The sequence below is a fragment of the Bos taurus genome, chromosome 3 (assembly GCF_002263795.3).
Source record: "Bos taurus isolate L1 Dominette 01449 registration number 42190680 breed Hereford chromosome 3, ARS-UCD2.0, whole genome shotgun sequence".
Classification (NCBI taxonomy): Eukaryota; Metazoa; Chordata; class Mammalia; order Artiodactyla; family Bovidae; genus Bos; species Bos taurus.
The window spans coordinates 15,427,202-15,446,610 of record NC_037330.1 but is presented as its reverse complement, the minus strand read 5'-3'; the positions used below and the strand labels follow the sequence as shown (position 1 = coordinate 15,446,610).

The 19,409-nt window shown below is 57.7% G+C and overlaps 3 protein-coding genes across 6 annotated transcripts; 1 reads left to right on the top strand and 2 right to left on the bottom strand.

Moving 5' to 3' along the window:
- Positions 1-42: 42 nt before the first annotated feature.
- On the bottom strand, positions 43-2,640 carry KRTCAP2 (keratinocyte associated protein 2). The gene is made up of 5 exons (NM_001101209.2): positions 2,564-2,640; positions 2,078-2,232; positions 1,876-1,939; positions 439-505; positions 43-202 (listed from the first exon to the last, which is right to left on the bottom strand). Exons 1-5 carry the CDS (start codon positions 2,565-2,567, stop codon positions 82-84), a joined length of 411 nt encoding a protein of 136 aa, NP_001094679.1. The 5' UTR covers positions 2,568-2,640; the 3' UTR covers positions 43-81.
- A 538-nt stretch (positions 2,641-3,178) lies between these two features.
- Positions 3,179-13,063, top strand: TRIM46 (tripartite motif containing 46). Of its 3 annotated transcripts, none has more exons than NM_001193127.2 (10): positions 3,320-3,382; positions 4,778-5,039; positions 5,273-5,616; positions 6,251-6,394; positions 6,515-6,610; positions 7,311-7,564; positions 8,052-8,173; positions 9,083-9,385; positions 10,454-10,751; positions 11,786-13,063. In NM_001193127.2, exons 1-10 carry the CDS (start codon positions 3,320-3,322, stop codon positions 12,177-12,179), a joined length of 2,280 nt encoding a protein of 759 aa, NP_001180056.1. In that variant the 3' UTR covers positions 12,180-13,063. The 3 variants fall into 3 exon arrangements, with proteins under 3 accessions (XP_059740712.1, NP_001180056.1, XP_005203789.1); XM_005203732.5 differs by lacking the exon at positions 3,320-3,382 and adding an exon at positions 3,415-3,995 and having other exon boundaries at positions 11,786-12,927; XM_059884729.1 differs by lacking the exon at positions 10,454-10,751 and having other exon boundaries at positions 3,179-3,382; positions 11,786-11,862.
- Positions 13,064-14,587: 1,524 nt separating this feature from the next.
- Positions 14,588-18,787, bottom strand: MUC1 (mucin 1, cell surface associated). 2 transcript variants are annotated; one of them, NM_174115.3, is made up of 9 exons: positions 18,621-18,787; positions 17,910-18,143; positions 17,670-17,849; positions 16,810-17,549; positions 16,644-16,699; positions 16,397-16,527; positions 16,127-16,248; positions 15,895-16,044; positions 14,588-14,961 (listed from the first exon to the last, which is right to left on the bottom strand). In NM_174115.3, the coding sequence occupies exons 1-9, from the start codon at positions 18,679-18,681 to the stop codon at positions 14,893-14,895; spliced, it is 1,743 nt and encodes a 580-aa protein (NP_776540.2). In that variant the 5' UTR covers positions 18,682-18,787; the 3' UTR covers positions 14,588-14,892. The 2 variants fall into 2 exon arrangements, with proteins under 2 accessions (NP_776540.2, NP_001358947.1); NM_001372018.1 differs by having other exon boundaries at positions 16,810-18,143.
- Positions 18,788-19,409: the final 622 nt, after the last annotated feature.

Here is a 19,409-nt window from a genome sequence, read left to right as displayed (position 1 = left end):
ACGTACACGCATGGGCAGGACAGGCCCACAGTGTATCACAGCTCAGAGCTACAAAGAACCAACTTTATTAGACATTCAGGGTCAATTTCTCTTTTTGCCCTTGCCCGTAACCTTGGCTGGCGTGAGGACTGGAGCTGTCGCCTGGTACAGAGTGGAAGAGATCTTGTTGATGTAGTACAGACCAACCATGGAGAAGATGAAGCTACAGGGTGAAGAAAAACAGTGGTGGCATTAATAGGCATGCTGCCAGCCTGGTGCCTCCTACAGCAGACACCAGCATGAGGGAAAGAATCTAGGCTCAGGTTTAGGAAAATGGGGAAGGGGACAGGAAGGAGAACAGAGCGGGAGGGAGGTATGGGGAAGTCTGGAACCATCACAGGAGGGTCAAGTGCCAAAGGGCAGGATGCTACACCCCTTATCCAGCTGTCAGGCACTTACCAAGTGGTGACACAGACTCTGTGGATGAGGCCTGATGCAAAGAGAGCCAACAGGAGGCAGAGGAGAACTGGGGAGGCAAAAGGTGACAAGGAGGGTGGTGGTCAGAATGGAGACACCAGGCATTCATATTTGGGTCTAGGAGAAATCTGGGGCTCTCTGAATCTTGGGGGACCTGCTTGGAGAGGTAAGGCATGACAGCAAGGGGACATCAGATGGTCTTATCGATACCCAGGACATGGAAGTACCAGATGCATTCTCATTTCCAGCTCTGCCCCAAATATCACCTAACTTCCCTATCCTGGCTTGCATCCAGTAAAAAGGAAAGATGACAGCAGAGTCTGAAGGGTAAGGCTTGCTTGCATTTGAGGAAGAGGGTCACGGCCTTTTCAACAGAAGCCAGCCAAAGGGGATCAATTCACTAAACTGGCTGGCCAGTGCTGGAAGTGAGGTTCTCACTCCCTGGACATAAAGTGGAGAGCGGAGTGTGTGGACACACACACCCATGGGGGCAGAAAAGGGTCTCCAGACAGCCAGAGTAGGACTGGAGAGAAGGTGGGAGGGCAGATAGCAAGGGCAATCCCACCTGCCCAGCTGAGGAGGGCAGGTGAAGAGGGCCAAGCAGCTTTCCCATGACAGAGGCTTCTTTCAGAAGCAAATGAAGACAATACACAGAAAAACAAAACCTAATAGAGAGATGTTCTGCTGTATGGAAGGAGCTCTGGAAGCCTGCAGAGCGGCCAGGTGAAGAGGGCAAGAGGTAAGGAGGGTGAAGAAATGACGGCCACAGTGACAGGTGAACGCTTCACAGGAGATGGCATCTGCTATCAATTTGGGGCATGTGGCATCCTTAGGTGATCTGGCCTTGACGCCTAATTTGCTTTATGAACTTAATTCTCCATACGTAACTAAATCATCAATTCTTGAGTACATGAGCAACAACAAGGATCCTTTCAAATGGAAAACAATCTAACAGTTATTCTACTTTGGTGAGGATTCCTGCTGACACAGAAAGCTGGTGTTATCTGATACTTTAGGCTCTTCACAATCATCTCAAATACAGTTCATTAGTATTGGGTCCATGTCACCCTGGAATCCTTCAGTGAATTTGGCCCTTCTTTTTCTGGTGGAAACAAAGAACACCCTCCTTGGATATATTCATTACAGGCGCAGACCTGCCTATTCCCTCAAACCTTCCCCGGAAACTGGCCAGAAAGTAAATGAGTTTCTTGCTTTCAGAAGCCCTTTCTCCTAGCTCCAATTCCAAGAGTAAAAAGTACTGTATCCAAAAGTATCAACTGTTTTCAGACAGTGAGTACACATGGTTCCTCAACAATCTTTACTGTCTAAGCACCTGGAAGTTCAGCACAGTGTTGGAGGAGATTAGAGGTGAGGCTTACAAGAAAGGGTTCAAATACTCAACCTCAAATTTTCACTTACTCTCAGGGAAGATCTTTGCTTGGAATCCTTTGCCAAAGACAAGATTCTCCAGATTATTGAAGGCCTGGGTTGAGGGAGTTAAGGCGTCGGTCGTGCCATGGGGGCTGAGACGTGCGGGTTAACGGGAAGGGTACAAGCCTACCTGACCCTCCACCCTTCCTACCCTCAAACAACTCTGCCCAGTCCCCCGCTGAGAGGATACAGTGAGAGAGAAGACGAAAAGGCCGGAACCAAGCAGGCCGCCCTGGATGGTGAGCCACTCGGTGGAGGCCAGCTGGCGACTATACATCTGCATCCCAGCGAAGAGCAGCAGGGACAGGAGGGAGGAAAGCGCCAGCGACGTGCCTGTACCCACCACTGGGGCGGGGGAGAGGAGAGACGGAGAGTCAGGCCCAGCCCTCCCTGCAGGAGCCGCAGGCAGATTCAGCAGGTCCGGGAGTTCGAGAGCCCGATCACTTCCAAGCACTCCGGGGACTGCAGCCACCTTCCCCAACTCCCCACACCTCGCGGCGACCCCCCAGGAATTCCTCACCCCGAACCCTCCCGCCCCGTGGAAATGCCCATCGCCTGGAACCCAGGACACGTCAGCTCTGTGGGGAGAGGACCAGGAAAGCTAGTCCACCCAACTCCGACCCCAACTCGTCCTCCCGGGTTGGTGGGGTAGAGGGGATCCCGTTGGTCCCGTTACCCATCATGCCCTGCCCTTGGGTCCAATCCGTGCTTCTGCCCAGGAGGAGAGCCGAACCGGGGGACGATTGGCTGTGCGCATGCGTCAAGCCCTAACGTGGCCTTGTTTCTCCCTTAACGCCTTCCTCTTTCTCCCCCTCAGCGCCTGAGTGCAGCGCCCTCTTCCTGCAGGGAGGAAATATTGCGTCTAAGGAGCATCCTTGGCCACCACCCTGGTTCCCGGCTCTTCCCCGCACCCAGAGCATCTGCTGCCTCTCAGTGCAAGCTGCACTTAACTCTTCAAATCACCGGGCCCATGGACTGCTTCTGTCTTCTTTGTCAATTATGTCAGCCTGTTCTTCAAAACTAACCCCCCCATGAACACTGCCTTGATATCTCCCGTGGACTCTTGCCCAAACCAAAATCTAGTCCTTCCATCCTGGAGTCTATCTTTCTCTAAAACTATCCTTCTGCTTTCCATGAGTAAGATTAGAAGCCAGTGAAGAATTTGAACATAAGAAATGGCTCCCCCTCAAATACCGTTCCATGTTACCTAACTACTGCCCCGCTACCCGACCGCCTTCTGAGAACCACGTGGGGAAAACTATTTCCCACCTCCTACCTCGACGGGCGCTGTTAGATGCTGGTCCCTGGAGCATGCGCAGTGACATCTCACCCTCACCCCTCCCCACATCCCCACCCGGCTCCTGCATTAAGCCCGGGGTTCGCAGCCGCAGCCGGGATCGGGCACCCGGGGGCGGGCGGGCATGCTAGGGCCATGGCTGAGGGTGAGGATATGCAGACCTTCACTTCTATCATGGATGCACTGGTCCGCATCAGTGTGAGTTAAGGTGGGGTCGAGGGGAACGGGAGGGGGAGCATAGGGGTCCGGGGCAGGCCGGGACCTCGAACAGGTGGGGGTCCCGCAAGATGCTGGGATGTAGCCAGGGGGTTGTCAGTGGCCGAAAGGACTGGGAGGATCGGGATGCAGGTTTGAGAGGGTAATCCCGGGGGCAGCCCGGAGGTGAATGCCGTGAAGGCGTCCATCTGCTGGGGTGTAAGGAACATGGAGCTGCCTGGATACAGCGGGTGGCTTGGGGTAGCCTCCAGCCGTGCACCGAGGCTGGGGTTGCAGGGCAACGGGGCTATGCTATGAGGAAGGGGCGTGAGATTGGGTATTTTCCAAGAAAACTGAGAACAGGTCGGGGGCGAGGAAGGAGCCGCACCACGGTGCAGTTCCCAAATTGGACCCCTTCACGAGACCCCACCCCACCGCACCCCCACGCAGGGCTGCCTCCGAGCCTGCGGTTGTCATGGCAACCCGTGCCCGGCTCTCCCAGGGGCGGTGCCAACCCTGCTCCCCCCCACCACTTCCTTCCCCCTCCCTCCCTGTCCCTCCCTCCTTTGTGTCAGCTGCGCCCCTGACCGGGATGGCTGCGAAGAGAGGGACCAAGGTGAGGTGTGGGGGTGGGGCATAGCCTGAGGACCCCCGCCACCGAAAAAGGGAGGGGTACTTCCGGTGGGGAGGGGGCAAATAGGCGGCGCGCTCCTTTCTACCCTACCTTGGGAGGGGTTGCGACAGGCCGGGTTATGCCTGGGGTGGTAGCAGGAGAGCCGGATGGTGGGGGGCAAAATGGTATGGGTTAGGAGGAGCCAGATGGGTTAGTGATGGGCAATGGAGGCGAAGGCGGCTGCAGGCCGGAGCCACCGCAGGAGGACAGACAGGGTGAGCAGGAGGATGGAGAGAGCCTGGTTATAAGGAGAAATCACGCGGAGGAGGAGGGAAAGGGGGATGCCAGAGAAGCGGGGAGGCGGGGGTTGGGGGGGGTGGCCTCTGCACAGAGCTGCAGAATGGGCGGTGTCCTTGAGAGAAGTGCCTGGGGCAGGCTGCCGGGAGACGGGGGGAGGGGGGCAAAGGCCAGGTGAGAGCGGCTGTCGGTCCGGCTGAGACTAGGACAGGGGGTGGGGCTTGAGACTGGGGGAGACCTGAGCTCCAGCCATCTCTCCTCCTTAAGTATGTAGCTCTGCAGGAGGGACGCATGCTGGGGACACGGAGTTGGAAGGCCTGTGAACCAGGCCAAGGCTGATGCTGGCGAAAAATCCATAGCTTGTCGGGTCCCTTGTAGTTTTTCTTCCTCATTTCCAAGAACCCTTGGGTCTTTAAATGCAGTTGAGGCGCCTGTTGAGATATACCCAGGTGTCCAAGCTCTGATCCGACCTCCTGGTCCCTCCACAGACGAGCATGAAGAACATGGAGAAGGAACTGCTGTGCCCAGTGTGTCAAGAAATGTATAAGCAGCCGCTGGTGCTGCCCTGTACCCACAACGTGTGCCAGGCCTGTGCCCGGGAGGTCCTGGGCCAGCAGGGCTACATAGGCCATGGTGGGGACCCCAGCTCCGAGCCCACTTCTCCTGCCTCCACCCCATCCACCCGAAGCCCTCGCCTCTCCCGCAGAACTCTCCCCAAACCAGACCGCTTGGACCGGCTGCTTAAGTCAGGTGGGGCTGGCACCCATGGGGTTGGGATGGGGATGCTGGGATGTCCATCAGGAAGATGGAAGGGGCCATCCCTGGCCAGGGGCACCTGTCTATTTTTCAAGGGGTACTGCCCATCCAGGCTCTGCTAAGAGCTGAGCTCTGGCACAATGAAAATTAATTCTTTAATTGAACAGACTTCCCCCACCCTGAGTCAGCTGTGATTTTCACCTCCCTACTTCCTGGCCCATCCACAGGCTTTGGGACATACCCCGGGCGGAAGCGAGGTGCTCTGCACCCCCAGGTGATCATGTTCCCGTGCCCAGCCTGCCAGGGCGATGTGGAGCTGGGGGAGCGGGGCTTGGCAGGGCTTTTCCGGAACCTGACCCTGGAGCGTGTGGTGGAGCGGTACCGCCAGAGTGTGAGTGTGGGTGGTGCCATCCTGTGCCAGCTGTGCAAGCCCCCGCAACTAGAAGCCACCAAGGGCTGTACCGAGTGCCGCGCCACCTTCTGCAACGAGTGCTTCAAGCTCTTCCATCCCTGGGGCACCCAGAAGGCCCAGCATGAACCCACCCTGCCCACCCTCTCCTTTCGCCCCAAGGTGAGCCAGCCTTTGCAGGGCCTGGGAAGGGGGGGAGGGCATGGTGGTGCTGGGTGGGAGGGCATGCCCGGCACTGTGGGCTTCCAAAAGGAGGTGGCCACAGGTTTGCCATTGCCAAACTCCTTTTTCTATAACAATAAAGGCACTGGACAAATCTTTGAACATCTTTGAGCCTCCATCTCATCTGCTGAATGAGGCTTGTAATATATCTGCCCTGCAATCTCCATACCTGCAGGGTTGATGGGAGGATTCCTGAGATAATGTTTGTGAAAGTTATTTATATACAGTGAAAAGGTCTGTCATGTATTCATTCATTGAACAAATATTTATCAAGTACCTGGTGCTATCCTAGGTGTTGGGGCTACAGCAGTAAACAAGATAGACATGGCTAATTATTAACCATTATTGTTATTACCACATGCAGAGGAAGGGAGGAGGAAGGTGGTTTGCAGGAAAGGTTCTCCTTGATTGCCAGGGCATACCAGCAGGTGGCACCATGGAGCACCGCGTCTGAACTCCCCTCCACCAGCTTGCGGCCAGCCCAGGGGAGGCCGGGCAGGGAGCTGCCCTGTGGTAGGTCAGCACCCTTACACACGCCATTGGCTGACTATTTCCTTGCTGTTTTTGTCCCTAGGGACTAATGTGTCCAGATCACAAGGAAGAGGTGACCCATTACTGCAAGACGTGCCAACGACTGGTGTGCCAGCTCTGCCGTGTGCGGCGCACCCACAGCGGCCACAAAATCACGCCAGTGGTCAGTGCCTACCAGGCCCTCAAGGTGAGGACCCTGCCTCATTCAACACCAGGACTGCCCACACCCACACCAACTCACCTCTCCTCTGCACTGCTGGCTGCTTCAGGGCCAGGCGTGATGCCCACCTCTTTCTTTCCCCCTCAGGACAAGCTGACAAAGAGCCTGACATACATCCTGGGAAACCAGGACACAGTGCAGACCCAGATCTGTGAGCTGGAGGAGACCGTGAGGCACACGGAGGTGAGGGAGGGCACGGAGGTGGGCCCTGGGTCCTGCCTGGCAGTGGGAGCAGGAAGGGGGTGAAGATGGGCACAGCCCACTCGCCTGGCTGCAAACTCAGGAAGCCCATGTGGGGTCCGTGGATGTGTCAAGGCTCTGGTTAAACCAGGTTGTCAGAAATGGCAGTGCCCCAGGCCAGGCGGTACCCAAGGCTACAGTGGAGACAGGGTGTCTATCACCCTGGAGAGGGAGAGCTTGAAAAGCCCCAGGGATGGAGCTCAGATGCCTTCAGGCTCAGCTGCCTGCTGGGGATGGCACACATCCTTGGACCAAGGAGGGTGAGGCGATGGCTCTGATACCTTTTGCCAGATTGCTTGAATCAGCTGACGTGGGGAAGGGCGGTAAGGATGGCACAGATGCTGGTGGACGTTAGTGCGATCCAGGTGGATATTAGTGTGGTCGTGGCCTCTTTTATTTGGGGGAGTCCTCAAGGAGTCAGGATCATGGTGTGGGCCTCCAGGAAGATTAACACAAATGGTCAGGAGTTGAGCCTATGTGGGTGTACAGGAGACCGTGGAGCCATGAGCCTGGTCCCATTTGAATGGGTAGGTAGGATTTCCCCAGATCCTTTGTGATCCTAGTCGTGGTGTGGTGCCCCAGGAGGAGGCTGGAGCAGATGCAGCCTTCAAGAAGGAGGCAGTCAATGTTGCTCTCTGGACAGGTGAGTGGTCAGCAGGCCAAGGAGGAGGTGTCCCAGCTGGTGCGGGGGCTGGGGGCTGTGCTGGAGGAGAAGCGGGCGTCACTGCTTCAGGCCATTGAGGAGTGTCAGCAAGAACGGCTGGCCCGTCTCAGCGCCCAGATCCAGGAGCACCGGAGCCTGCTGGACGGCTCAGGTCTGGTGGGCTACGCTCAGGAGGTTCTTAAAGAAACAGACCAGCCTTGCTTTGTGCAAGCAGCCAAACAACTGCACAACAGGTACTCAGGGGGCATGGCACAGGGTCATAGGCTCCTGCAGGGTAGGGGCATCGTGGGTGTAGCCCATGTATCAGGCAGTGTCGAGAGTCCTGCCCAGCGGAGAGCTGGGCCCTGAGGACTTTTCACCAGGCCAAATGGATACCAGCTGTTGCCCAAAGGGACAGGGAAGAGAGCCATAGCCGATACCAAGGCTCTAGGGCCAGACACGGCAGAATCAAGGGGAAGGGCGGTGGCCCAGACAGCAGTGCCTGACCCTTGGTGGTGGTGGTCGCTCAGTCCTGTCTGACTCTGTGACACCACAGACTGTAGCCTGCCAGGCTCCTTTGTCCTTGGGATTCTCCAGGCAAGAATACTGGAGTGGATTGCCATTCCCTTCTCCAGAGGATCTTCCCGACCCAGGGATGGAACCCAGGTCTTCTGCATTGTGGGCAGATTCTTTACCATCTGAGCTACAGGAAAATCTGACCCTTGCCTGCCCCCATCCCAGGATTGCCCGAGCCACAGAGGCCCTCCAGACATTCCGGCCAGCTGCCAGCTCCTCCTTCCGCCATTGCCAGCTGGATGTGGGGCGTGAGATGAAGCTGCTGACAGAGCTTAATTTCCTGCGAGGTGAGGAGATGGCCAGGCCCTATGTCCCATTAGAGCCTTCCTCCCTTCCTCCCCAGCAGCGGGCCCGGGGGGCAGTGCCCACCAGGGAACTAACTCCCAAGCCTCCCACCTGGCCTGGCCAGCCGTCCTGCCCACCTAGCCCACCCGGCCACCCCGTCCCACCGCGCTCAGCGCTGCTTCTCCCTCTCTTTGTTTGTAGGCTGTGGCCACCGCGGACTCTGCTCCGGAGCACCCCAGGCAAGTCAGCGGCCCTGCCCTGGGGGTCCTGCCCCCTCTGCCAGGTCCCCTGCCCTGCCCTGCCACTCCCACGCAGCCCGGCTCCCCACCCATGGCTTCCTTCTCTTTCCTGCCCTAACCAGACCGCCTCCACCATCCTCTACCCTGACCCTTAATCCTTGCATTTCTGACTTTTTGTCCTTATGACCTTTGCCCCCTAGGCTTTCCTTCTCTTCCCCTGACCCTTCCTGTGCCATCGAGCTTGCACTGGCCCTCTGCCCCCAGTTTCTGCCTTGCTGCCTCTCCTCGCATCTGTCTCCCGTGCAGTTTCCTCTTCCTGTTCAGCGCCCTCTTGCCTGGGTGGGCTCCAGTGGCCGTTACCTGCCTTTCCCTGGGGCTCCTCTGTATTCATAGACTAAAAAGGGTCATAGAAAGAAAGGACAACACGTGATCTCATACCTTCATTTGACAGAGGAGGAAACTGAGGCCCAGATCGAGGGAGTGGCAGCCCAGGACTGGCCTCAGGCCACCTGCCTCTCCTTTTCCCGCACCCAGGGCCCAGACAGGCGTCTTCCCAGATCCCTCTCACTCGCACTCACCCCCCCGGCTCCCGCTGCTTTCCCTTTTCCTGCCCACCCTCCACACCATGCCCGTGGCCAGGCCGTGACTGACCCCCACTGTCTCTTCCAACAGTGCCCGAGGCTCCAGTCATCGACACCCAGCGCACCTTTGCCTACGACCAGATCTTCCTCTGCTGGCGGCTGCCCCCCCACTCACCACCTGCCTGGCACTACACCATTGAGTTCCGGCGCACCGACGTGCCGGCCCAGCCAGGCCCCACCCGCTGGCAGCGGCGGGAGGAGGTGAGGGGTACCAGCGCCCTGCTGGAGAACCCCGACACGGGCTCTGTGTACGTGCTGCGTGTCCGCGGCTGCAACAAGGCCGGCTACGGCGAGTACAGCGAGGACGTGCATCTGCACACTCCGCCCGCGCCCGGTGAGTGGGCCCTGGGTGCCTGGGACCCCGGCATGGACAGCTGCTGCTGGCCGGGCCCCATAGAGACTGCATAACCCAGTGGGTCATCCTCACTAGCTCTGGAGCCAGACTGCCTGGGTTCAAATCCCAGCTCTGCCTCTTGCCAGTGGTGTGGCTTTGGGTGAATTATTCACCCTTTCTGAACCTGCAGTTCCTCCTCTGTAGGTATTGTAACAACACCTACCCCATAGCATTGTTGTAAGAATTAAGTGACTTGCTAATGTGTAAAGTCTTAGCCGAGAATTTGAGCTGGTGGCTCAGAGGTTAAAGCATCTGCCTGCAATACGGGAGACCTGGGTTCGATCCCTTGGTTGGGAAGATCCCCTGGAGAAGGAAATGGCAACCCACTCCAGTATTCTTGCCTGGAAAATCCCATGGACTGAGGAGCCTGGTGGGCTACAGTCCATGGGGTCGCAAAGAGTTGGACACGACTGAGGGACTTCACTTTTCACTTTTCAAGGGCTCAATAGGGCTTCCCTGGTGACTCAGATGGTAAAGAATCTGCCTGCAATGCAGGAGACCTGGGTTGGGAAGATTCCCTGGAGGAGGGTGTGGCAACACACTCCAGTATTCTTGCCTGGAGGATCCCATGGTCAGAGGAGCCTTGCGGGCTATAGTCGATGGGGTCACAAAGAGTTGGACACAACTGAGCGACTAAGCACAGCACCAGGGCTCAATAAATGTTGGTCAAGTGACTCTCCAGAAAATAGCGGAGGCTCTGGAGTATAGGCATAATAGAAGAGGCAGCCAGAGCGAGTCAGCTGGGTCTGGGAGACTGGTTTCCATGCCCACTAGTCATCACTAAAACTCTTCCTGGGGTCCCATGCCCACTTGGGATGCCCTTTCTTCTTCCCTTATACTCCCCATTCCAGTTTTCCAGGCCCTGTTCCCAAGAGCCCCCTGCCCGTCCCTCGGCAACTTGTTCTGTGTTCTGAAATTCCCAGTGTCTCGTGCTGACACCTCGAGATCCCCAGTGCCAGTGTTTGTCCCTGAAGTCCTTCCTTCTGTCTTAACCCTCCCCTACTCCAGTCCTGCACTTCTTCCTGGATGGCCGCTGGGGCACAAGCCGAGAGCGGCTGGCCATCAGCAAGGACCAGCGAGCGGTGAGGAGTGTCCCAGGGCTGCCCCTGCTGCTGGCTGCCGAGCGGCTGCTGACAGGCTGCCACCTGAGCGTGGACGTGGTCCTGGGCGATGTGGCTGTGACCCAGGGCCGCAGCTACTGGGCCTGCGCCGTAGACCCAGCCTCCTACTTGGTCAAGGTGGGCGTCGGGCTGGAGAGCAAGCTTCAGGAAAGCTTCCAGGGTGCCCCCGACGTGATCAGCCCCAGGTCAGGCCCCTCTGGGAGGTATGGGGTTCTGGGGGTCTGGGTGGGGGAGCTGGGAACACGGCGGGGTGACGAAGGGAGCACACACTTGCTGGGATGGAGCTGGAAGGAAATCAGGAGGAAGTAACATGAGGCAGGCTGGAGGCGCTGTGGTCAGGAGAAGTGTGGGCTCCGTGAAAGCGTTTTGGAGGTTGGTCTTTGGAGTGACTGGGGAAAGGGGCAATGGAAAAGGAAGCCATCTCCACTCCCCTCCATCTGTCACTCAGGCTAACACACTATCTCGCCAAGTCTCCGTGCCCTTTCTTCCTCACACCCCTTTGGCAACATCTTTTCACCACAAAACTTTTTCTCTCCAGTACTTCCTTCTCCCACACCTTGTCTCAGCCTCCTCAAATTGTTCCCTTAAACTTTCCTTCTCCATACCCTCTCATCCCCAGCATCCTCTTTTTCAGCCACCCACACATGCTCTTTTTCCCCCTCAGCACTCTATCCCTCAATACCCCATTTCTTCAGAAGTGTCTTCTCTTCAACATCAGTTCCCTCCTAAACCTGTGATCCCCAACCTGCATCCCTGCAACACCCTTCACCTAAGACACTGACCCGCCCTCATCTCTCTCCCAGCATCCCCCTTCCCAGCATGTTTTCTCTGCTCCCGCCTCTCCCCACCGCTAACCCCTCATCCTTTCAAGATTCTCTAACCCTCAAAACCCTCTCCCAGCACGATATCCCAGCGCCATTTTCTTCCCACTTGCCTGCGTTGGAAGCACTGCCTTTCTCCAGTGTGCCTGAGCGATACCCTGTCTTTCCTCCCCTCCCCCACCCCTCTGGCCAATGTGCTTGCCTTTCCCCATTCTCACCAAACCAAACCCCAGCCCTACATTATAACGCCCGTCTCTTCAATGTGTTCTCTTCTCAATGTCCCCAAATCAATCCTTGGAACTGCGTGCTCCCCGACATCCCATCCTCCCAACATCTCAGACCTTGGGTACCATCTACCCCACCCCCGACATTCTTCTACCCAACACCCATTCCTGCAGGTACGACCCAGACAGTGGACACGACAGCGGTGCCGAGGACGCCACCGTGGAGGCGTCGCCACCCTTCGCTTTCCTGACCATCGGCATGGGCAAGATCCTGCTGGGGGCTGGGGCCAGTGCGAATGCGGGGCTGACAGGGAGGGACGGCCCGGCGGCCAGCTGCACAGTGCCCCTGCCGCCCCGCCTGGGCATCTGCCTGGACTACGAGCGGGGTCGCGTTTCCTTCCTCGATGCCGTGTCCTTCCGAGGGCTTCTGGAGTGCCCCCTGGACTGCTCGGGACCTGTGTGCCCTGCCTTTTGCTTCATCGGGGGTGGCGCAGTGCAGCTACAGGAGCCCGTGGGCACTAAGCCGGAGAGGAAGGTCACCATTGGGGGCTTTGCCAAGCTGGACTGAGCCTCCCGGGCCCCTGCTGGGCCCTGGCCCTCCACGCCTCCTAAAGCCGGGTCATCTCTCTGGCAGCTTCTCCCTTAAGCTCTTCCTCCCACATGGTCCTGTCCCTTCTCCTGTCTGTGTCTTCCCAGGGCCTTTCTTGACCAAGGGACTCTCCTCTACTCACCTCTCTGGATGTCCCCCATTCTCCCTATTGCCTGTTAATCCAGGTTCCCACCCCCACCATATCTCTGCCCCATGCCCTGCCTTTGGCATCTTGCCCCAATCATGGAGAGAGCCCCTGCCCCACACCTGCCCTGCATTCCTCCCCAGGCTGATTGGGAGGGAAGGCACCCGGAACACTGGGCATGCTCCCCAGCTCTGCCCTCCGCCCTGCCAAGCTCCCTGCCCCATCCATGCTGAACTTCAGTCTTGGGGCAGAGAGGCTTTTTGGCTGGACAGTACCCAGGCACTCTTTGGTGAGGGAAAGGGACCCTCCCATCCTGCTTTATTTATTTGGGTCCCTGTACCCCCAGCCGCATGCCTTTTCTCCCCCTCTTCTCCCCCTTGCATGCTCTAACCTGTCCTGCACCCATGCCAACGTGCCGAGTCTCCCTTGGGGTCCCAGCTGAGCTTGAGTGTCCCCACTGGGTTGGGCCTGGCAAGGCCTCTGGTGCCTGCTGCTGCCCCCCTGCGGTGAGCACTGCCAGGCCTGTGCCAAGCAACAGCTGTTATTTTCATGGTTTATAAACAATAAACTGTGATGCCAGGCCTTCCTGTGATGTCTGCCTTCCCGGAGCCCATTCCTCTTAGCTTCTGTGCTGGATGTGGCAGGCCAAGGGGATGGCGGGTTCCCTGCTATTTCTCAGAGCAGGGGTGCGTGGTGGAGCTGGTGCCTGAGGGAAGGAGGTCCCCAAGCCCTGTGCTCCCCAGTCTTCTGCCAGACCTGTGCCCAGCCCAGGTCCAAACCGACCATGCCACCAGGGGGCACATCGCTCTGGTGGCTGCTTGCATTGGATACCCGCCCTCCCACCACCCCCACCCCTACCCCCATGGGGCGTCTGGGCGGAGCCCTGCAGGAATGCAACTTAGGGTGCCCAAAGAGATCAGGGGCTCCTGGCACAAGGCCTTTCTGTGTCCCCCATTTCTTGGATTATAGGAGACAGCCTTCATTCAGCCTCCATGACCTTCCCTGAGTTCCAAGGGCAGAGTCAAGCAGTTGTTAATTAGGGAAAGGAGGGAATGGGAGACCAGAGAGAAACAGTCAAGGACAGTCTTGAGCAACACCCTGTTTCCCCATCAATGGATATTCACAATATCTTTGAGCTGTTTTGTAGAAACTGATATCCCCTGCAGGTGGGAAAAGTTAAAGATGGTATGTAGACCCCAGAGCAGCTGGTCCTGAAGGTCGATGATGCTGAATTCCAGTTACCTCACCACCAACCCATCAGAAAAATGTCCATGAGCTGATCATGTGCTCTTTGAGCAATTACTGTAAATCTCCAACTGGGGACATACGGTTTTGAGGGCATTAGCCCACTGTGGCCGCCTTCACCTGGCAACACAATAAAGCTATTCTTTTCTACTTCACCTAAAACTCTGTCTCAGAGATTCGATTCAGTCCTGGTGTACAGAGAAGCTGAGCTTTTGGCATCAGTGCGTCAGTCAGGGAGTGTGTGCGTGCTCAGTCATGTTTGACTCTCTGTGACCCCAAGGACTGTAGCCCGCCAGGCTCCTCCGTCCATGGAATTTCCCAGGTGAGAATCCTGGAGTGGGTTGCCATTTCCTTCTCCAGGGGATCTTCCCAACCCAGGGATCGAACCTGAGTCTTGTATCTCCTACATTGGCAGGCCGGTTCTACACCACTGAGCCATCTGGGAAGTCTTTGACCTCAGAACCAGAACTATTTCCCCATCCCTGGGGCACCACATAGTAGACCCCAGAGCCAGGAGGCAGGTGGGGCAGTCTGGCGCCAGGCCCTGGATCTGACACGGACCTTATCGTGGCCGTGTTGACTCTGCTGCCTTAGGACTTACTTCACACCCGGACAGCTAAGAATAGAGCCGCCTGAGGGCACCATGCCAAGGGGAGAGGAGGGTGCGGGAGTTAAATCCAGGCCAGGGGATAGGGGCGAGCCCGGCTGTCGGGCGGGCAGAGCTGGGTCACGCTGGCTGCTGGAGCCTCAGGCTTTTGTTTCCTCCTTCCTCGTGCGCTGCTGGCCATGCAGGACAGGCGACAGGAGTCCGTCCACCTGCATGCCAATGCCATCTCCTCTCCCGCCTCCTGCTTCTCAAATGAACCCCGCTCCTCTGGCCTTCTTCCCTTCCCCTCCTCTCCCAAAGGTCTCTTCCAGACCACCCCCCTCCACACACACACACATTTTGATTGCCCCCCACCCATCCACAGGTCATAGACAACAGATCAGAAGCTGGTAGTGGGCGTGGAGGAGGTCTGCATTTTATTCAGCCATGTTCATGTTCCCACTCCCATTTCCAAGCATTCCAGCCAGTATTCCAGCATTCCGCTGCCTCCGGCCTGTCCCCAGAGGCTCAGGTGGGCTTCACCAAGGCTAAGATGGTTTAGGGGACTTCTTGGGTCCTGTGAGGGAGGCTGTGAGCAGCCCACCTGAATGCCCAGCTCACTAGCCCAGAACAGAGTTGGGGGCGGGGGTCCCCAGAAGTGAAGAATTCCAGGGAGGCAGCCAGTACTGGCTGGACTCTCAGAAGACAACATGTCCTTACAAGTTGGCGGAAGTGGCTGCCAGGTTTGTATAAGAGAGGTTGCTGCCACCATTGCCTGCAGAAACCTAGATAGGGGCAGAAAAGACCCAGGATGAGCGGCAGAGGCTTTCCTGGGACAACCTTCCTCCCCAGGGTCCCTGGATGGCACCCCAGGATAGGGTGAATGGTCCAGGAGCCTGACTAGCTTTCAAAGGGTTAATCCGGAGAGAGCACCTGCTGGCCCCCACCACCAGCCAGATGACTGTAAACAGGGCCACTCCCCCTCCTCCTCCTGCTCTGGTTCGCTCCCTCCCCTTGGCTCTCAGCACCCCCTGCTTTCCCCTCCTGCCCCTTTCTCCCTCCATTCTCTGCTCCTCCAGCCCAAGGAGGTGTACACGTTTCTGCAAAACTGGAAGAAGGAAGTCCCCAGGCAGAGGAAAAGTCAGGAAAAGGAAACTCTCCCTTCCCCCACTTGGAGTGGCCTTTCAGCCCCAGATGGCAAAGTAATTATTTACTAGGTCACGGAGTAAAAGGCAGAAAGAAGGAAGAAGGGGTCTGTGCCTCCCCAGCTTGCACCCAGGCTCACCTGGCTTGGTGAGACTTCTTTCCCAATTCAGAGACCCCCTTCTCCCCACCAGCCTTTCCCAATCTACCCTCCATTCTTAGGAGACAAGCTGGGGCAAGGTGCTCCTTCCATGAAGGGTTCCCCTGGTGCCCTTCATGGGCACCTTCGTGGGCACCTTCATGGCAGTGCCCCATTCATGTCGCCTCTGGGCATCCCAGTTTAGTTGAGCAGTGAATGCTCTTCTGGGGGTGCTGGTTGCGGGGGGCACACCCTCCTGAGGTCCCCCTTCTTCCCTAAGCCTTTCCCACAGAACCCCTCTGACCTCCACCCCAGCCTTGTCAGTCACTGCTTATTTCATGTCACCTCTTCTCAGTTCTTTAGGTTTTCCCAGTAACCTTTCAGAACCACTGCCCAGACAAAGCCTCGCCCACGCCGCCGCCCCCGCCTCCCTCACCTCCTCATAGGGGCTCCGTTTGGTACTGCCAGGGGGCACGTAGCGCCCATGGGTGTGGTAGGTGGAGTACTCGCTCATAGGATGGTAGGCATCTAGGGTTGGAAAGACGTCCAGCTGCTCACATTTCTTTCGTCCGCACTGACACACAACCTGGGGAGACAGGAGGTTATGGGGAGCGCACGGCTCCTTCCAGCAGGGGGACTCTGGTCAGGGTTGGGGACTGAGCACTTACCAGGGCAATGAGATAGATGATGGCCAGCGCAACCAGAACACAGACCAGGACCAGCAGGGCAATGCCCCAACCAGGCACCCCAGACCCAGCCTGGGCAGAGGAAGGAAATGGGGCACTGTACACTGAAAGGAAAGCAGTGGTCAGAGCAGTCTCCCAAAGGAGGTGGCTCTCCCCCCACCAGCTCCAAGAGAAAAAGCATGCACCCAGATGCTGGAGAGAGAGGGTCCCGGGCAGGGTGGTGCTGGCTGGCAGCTGGGGAAGTGGACTCACCACTAACTCCGCTGATGGTCAGGTTATAACTGGCTGCGTGTGCTTCAAGCTGACTGAACTGTGCCTTCACCCACTCGGCCGTGGTACCCTCTCGGAAGGCCAGAGTTAATTCTACCACCACAGATCCTGGCCTGGTTACAAAGAAATGGGGAACTCAGACATGGGTCCCAGTTTCTGGGTCAGTACACCCTCCTCACAGTCATGACAACATCCACCAGTCCCACAGAGTCCACACCCAGAACTGTACCTGAACTTGATCTCTGAGAGGCCCAGAAAATCCCTCTGTTTATAAATCTGCAAAATCTGGGGTGAGAGGGAAAAGACTGATTTGATGCAAGTGCCTCATAGAGTTCTGAAGGCTGCTTCGGGGGTTGGGGGTGGGGGTGCATGTTAGAGGAAAGGCAGCTACTCACCAAACCCCAAATGCTTCTCTGCAGCTCCTGATAGTAGCTGGTTTGGGGATTTTCCAGGGAAGAGTTAAACTGGAGGTTTGTAATGCGAAAAGACAGGAAGTACAGGGAGACCCTAACAGACAACTGCTGAGAAGTCTTAGGATTGGAGGAGGTGGAAAGTGCTATGCTAGGGCTGCTGGCGGCTGTCCTGGTAATATGGCTGGCAGCAGTGGGAGCAGTTTCGGAGCTGGGGACTGAGGATGGAGTGCCCTTGCTGACTGGGGTCATGGTAGCCCTGGATGAGGTGCCCTTGTGTGCTGAAGTGACCATGGAGCTTGACATAGAGCGGGTGGTCATGGATGAGGTGTCACTGCTGGTTGGGGATGAGGCGCCGTGCTGACCTGGAGAGGCAGTCGGGCTTGGGGCAGGGCTGCTGGTCAGGGATGGGGCACTATCATGGCCTGGAGAGGCAGTTGGGCTTGGGGCAGGGCTGCCGGTCGGAGACGAGGTGCCATTGTGGCCTGGAGAGGCAGCCGGGCTTGGGGCAGGGCTGCTGGTTGGAGTCGAGGCTCCGTCATGGCCTGGAGAGGCAGCTGGGCTTGGGGCAGGGCTGCCAGTCGGAGACGAGGTGCCGTTGTGGCCTGGAGAGGCAGCCGGGCTTGGGGCAGGGCTGCTGGTTGGAGTCGAGGCTCCGTCGTGTCCTGGAGAGGCAGTTGGGCTTGGGGCAGGGCTGCCGGTCGGAGACGAGGTGCCATTGTGGCCTGGAGAGGCAGCCGGGCTTGGGGCAGGGCTGCTGGTTGGAGTCGAGGCTCCGTCATGGCCTGGAGAGGCAGCTGGGCTTGGGGCAGGGCTGCCAGTCGGAGACGAGGTGCCGTTGTGGCCTGGAGAGGCAGCCGGGCTTGGGGCAGGGCTGCTGGTTGGAGTCGAGGCTCCGTCGTGGCCTGGAGAGGCAGCTGGGCTTGGGGCAGGGCTGCTGGTTGGAGTCGAGGCTCCGTCGTGTCCTGGAGAGGCAGCCGGGCTTGGGGCAGGGCTGCTGGTTGGAGTCGAGGCTCCATCGTGGCCTGGAGAGGCAGCTGGGCTTGGGGCAGGGCTGCCGGTCGGAGACGAGGTGCCGTTGTGGCCTGGAGAGGCAGCTGGGCTTGGGGCAGGGCTGCTGGTTGGAGTCGAGGCTCCGTCGTGGCCTGGAGAGGCAGCCGGGCTTGGGGCAGGGCTGCTGGCTGTGAGTAAGGTGGTAGTTGTGCTCCAAGAAGTTTCTTTAGTGGGACTGGACGTTGGGCTGCTTTGTGTAGTGGAAACTGGCGTAGTTCTGCGGGGGTTTATGGAGTCAGAGGTTGTCAGGGTAGGGACATTGGCAACTGTAAGAAATAGAGGTTACAGAGTATGTTTGGGGGGAAAATCAGCATAAGGAGAAAATACATTCTCTGGCATCTGGGGAAGTAATGCCAGGAGGATTTGGGGAGTGGGCCCCTGAGTCAGCTCTCTTTCTCCTTCCTGGCTGGCAACCTCTGTCTCTCTTCCCATATCTGTCTGCTCCTGGACTGTGGGCTTTTCCACTCCTAAGATTTTCCTCTCCTGATTCCACCCCCAACCCCTCCAGACTTCTCTTCAGGACATACGTCTGCTCCTGGCACCCAGAGTCCTCCAGGTGTGTGTGGAGGGTCTCTTCTCAGGTTTTCCTTAGCCTCACTCCTTTATTCCTTCTTCTGGCAGAAACTAGGCCACCCGTCTGCAACTTCTGCCTCTTGGATGCCATCTCCCAGGAAGCAAAACCCACAGAAAGTTGGGAAGACCACAGGAGCAGGGCAGCCCCCTCCCCACCTTGTGCCCCTCACCTGTAAGCACTGGGAACAGCAGCAGCAGGGAGAGGAAAGGGGCCTGGATGTCCGGTGTCATGGTGGTGGCAAAGTGGTGGGGAGGGGACAGAACAAACTCAGGCCGGAGCTGCCCACGAGGTGGAGCGGACACAGGCGCCTGCTGCTTTATACCGGTCCCCCGCCCGCCCTAGGCTCAGCCAGAGCAGGTGACAGGTGACAAAGCTCCACCCCCTCCCCCTTTCCCTACCTCCAACCTCTTCCTCCTCCTCCCCAACCATTTCTGGCCCCTCAAATAAGGTATGTGGGCTTCAATCACTCAACTGTCTGACAACCTGTTTGTTTTCTAGCTGGCCTCCCCTCTTTCACCAACCACTCCCTGGCTCCAGAAGGTGGTGGAGGGAGTCTGGAACCTGACCTGGGTCCCCATGGTCCTATTTTAGCCCCAGGACAACAGCCCTGGTGAGAAGAATAACAGAGAAATTGGACTAGGTCAAAGTTCTAGCCCAGGGGCGGCATTGTGGGTCCTCCACACCATTGTCCCATTCTCACTGGGTCGCTTGGAGTCCCACTCTGGGGGCTGAGAAAGGAGGGGAAGGCTCGACAATGAGTAAACTCGGTGTTAGTTTTGGACCCCTTCCCCCAACTACTTCCCGGATAGCCCCACCCTTCTAACTTCTCCCTATCCAGTCCTATACACGGTTCTACCCCGAAACCCACAGTCCCCGCCCCTCCCGGACTTTCCAGCAGCCCAAGTTCCTTCCTTGACTTTCTCTCGAGAAGGGGGCGGGGGAAGAAATTTCCACTTAG